Source organism: Balaenoptera musculus, chromosome 8 (assembly GCF_009873245.2).
Source record: "Balaenoptera musculus isolate JJ_BM4_2016_0621 chromosome 8, mBalMus1.pri.v3, whole genome shotgun sequence".
In the NCBI taxonomy this organism is placed as follows: Eukaryota; Metazoa; Chordata; class Mammalia; order Artiodactyla; family Balaenopteridae; genus Balaenoptera; species Balaenoptera musculus.
In genome coordinates, this window is record NC_045792.1 from 9,170,498 (window position 1) to 9,173,331 (window position 2,834).

General features: G+C 41.2%; 1 protein-coding gene across 1 annotated transcript; it reads right to left on the bottom strand.

Annotated features, from left to right (window-relative positions):
• Positions 1 to 672: 672 nt before the first annotated feature.
• Positions 673 to 1,104, bottom strand: LOC118899009 (protein SSX1-like). Its single transcript, XM_036859894.1, has one exon. It carries the CDS (start codon positions 1,102 to 1,104, stop codon positions 673 to 675), a length of 432 nt encoding a protein of 143 aa, XP_036715789.1.
• Positions 1,105 to 2,834: the final 1,730 nt, after the last annotated feature.

A 2,834-nucleotide genomic window follows, 5' to 3' on the forward strand; every position in this document is an offset into this window, starting at 1 on the left:
AATGTCAGATTACTCTGCTTAAAGTTGAAATCTGTAACGCTTGTGTTTTCTATCTCTTTCCCTTGTTTTCCTCTTCTTCATCACATTTTTTTTTTTTTTTTACTGGGAAAAACTTGTAAATGTTTATTAATTGTCAGTGATTGATGCAGGGTAAATGAATAATGGAGGTTTGTAGCATGGAGCACATAGTGAACAGGAAACAGAGTGAGACAGACTTGTCCAGGACACGCTGCTAGTGGGGAAAAGCAGGTCAGAGATGCTCATAGTGGTACCCTGTGTGTGTGTGTGTGTGTGTGTTTGTGTGTAAATGCAGAGAAAAACATCTGGAATCAAACACTCAGAACTGCTCTCAGTAGTTGCATCTGGAGAGAGGGAGGTTAGTGTCGTTTTGTACAAAGAATACTTGACAATACTTGTTTTTTTAAGGTAGATGCATGGGTACACAGAGAGAAATACACATTAGGTATATGTCTTGCTCATCAACGCAACTCTAACATCTAGCAACGTTTGGCACATAGTAAGAAAAATCATGTTTAACTTTTCACTGTTGTGAACTCTTTCTTTCACTTGCTATACAGCTGATGGCTAGGAGTTCACAGCCATGCCCATGTTCATGAAAGGCCACCAGGTTCTGCTTCTTATCATGGGCACTTGTCACATCCCCGAGGAGAGTTAGTCGTCTTCCTTGGGGTCACTGATCTCTTCATAGATCACCACGTTCTTTCTTTCCCGCAGTCTGTGGGTCCAGACATTAATCTTCCTTCCCTTGGGTCCTGATGTTTTCTTACTCTGCTGACCAGAGGTATCTGCTTTTTCCGGGGAGCGCAGCTGTTTCTGAGCCTGCTCTGAGCCTGATGTTGCTGGTACTAACTTCGAAGGATTTTTTTTCTTTTCGGGTTTCTTGGGCATCACCTTCAGGTGTTTTCTCTCTTGCATGTTGGAAGCCTCCTGAGCAGGTTCGTCTAGATCAGTCATGATGTCATAGTTTCTCTTCATATACACATAGGTGATTTTCTCTGAGTAACCCAGATCTGCCCACTCTTTCTTAGGGAAGTATTTGGAAATATCCTTGAAAGCCTCAGAGGTGAAGCGGCAGTGGAGCATTGCTTGACAATGAGCTTCATCACATTTTTCATGTCACATGTTTTACCTCTTTCTTTCATGTATCTTTTGTCTTCTCCCAATTGAATGAAAGCTCCATGAGGGCAGAAATACTTTTTGGTTTTTGTTTTGCTTTTTCACTGAAGAATCACCAGGTCTTAGAAGGGTTTCAGGGACAGGGTATATATTCATTAGGTACTTGCTGAAGGAATGCCGTTTTTGTTCAAAATCTTTCATCAACTCCACTTTACCTGTCAGGTTGGCTGCAGAATTTGTTCTCTGCTTTTAGGTCTTGACAAAAGTTGTTATTAACCCAGTAGTGGGATTGCTGGGTCATATGGTAGTTCTATTTGTAGTTTTTTAAGGAAACTCCATACTGTTCTCCATAGTGGCTGTATCAATTTACATTCTCACCAACAGCGCAAGTAGGTTCCCTTTTCTCCACACCTTCTCCAGCATTTATTTTTTGTAGATTTTTTGATGATGGCCATTCTGACCTATGTGAGGTGATACCTCACTGTAGTTTTGATTTGCATTTCTCTAATGATTAGTGATGTTGAGCATCCTTTCATGTGTTTGTTGGCAATCTGTATATCTTCTTTGCAGAAATGTCTATTTAGTTCTTCTGCCCATTTTTGGATTGGGTTGTTTGTTTTTTTTGATATTGAGATGCATGAGCTGCTTATATATTTTGGAGATTAATCCTTTGTCAGTTGCTCCATTTGCAAATATTTTCTCCCATACTGATGGTTGTCTTTTCGTCTTGTTTATGGTTTCCTTTGCTGTGCAAAAGCTTTTAAGTTTCATTAGGTCCCATTTGTTTATTTTTGTTTTTATTTCCATTTCTCTAGGAGGTGGGTCAACAAGGATCTTGCTGTGATTTATGTCATAGAGTGTTCTGCCTATGTTTTCCTCTAACTACTGGGCATATACCCTGAGAAAACCATAATTCGAAAAGAGTCATGTACCACAATGTTCATTGCAACACTATTTACAATAGCCAGGACATGGAAGCAACCTAAGTGTCCACTGACAGATGAATGAATAAAGATGTGGCACATATATACAATGGACTATTACTCAGTCATAAAAAGAAACGGATTTGAGGGCTTCCCTGGTGGCGCAGTGGTTGAGAATCTGCCTGCCAATGAAGGGGACATGGGTTCGAGCCCTGGTCTGGGAAGATCCCACATGCCACGGAGCAACTGGGCCTGTGAGCCACAGCTACTGAGCCTGCACGTCTGGAGCTTGTGCTCCGCAATAAGAGCGGCCGCGATAGTGAGAGGCCCGTGCACCGCGATGAAGAGTGGCCCCCGCTTGCTGCAACTGGAGAAAGCCCTTGCACAGAAACGAAGACCCAACACAGACAAAAATAAATGAATAAATAAATAAATAATTTTAAATAATAATTAAAAAAAAAAAGAATTTGAGTTATTTGTAGTGAGGTGGATGGACCTAGAGTCTGTCATACAGAGCGAAGTAATTCAGAAAGAGAAAAACAAATACCATATGCTAACACATATATATGGAATCTAAAAAAAATGGTTCTGAAGAACCTAGGGGCAGGACAGGATGAAAGATGCAGACATAGAGAATGGACTTGAGGACATGGGGAGGGGGAAGGGTAAGCTGAGATGAAGTGAGAGAGTGGCATTGACATATATACACTACCAGATGTAAAATAGATAGCTAGTGGGAAGCAGCCGCATAGCACAGGGAGATCAGCTCGGTGC

What these genes read in the sequence shown, in the direction of transcription:
- LOC118899009 (XM_036859894.1), bottom strand. Translation starts at nt 1,104, where the DNA reads ATGCTCCACTGCCGCTTCACCTCTGAGGCTTTCAAGGATATTTCCAAA.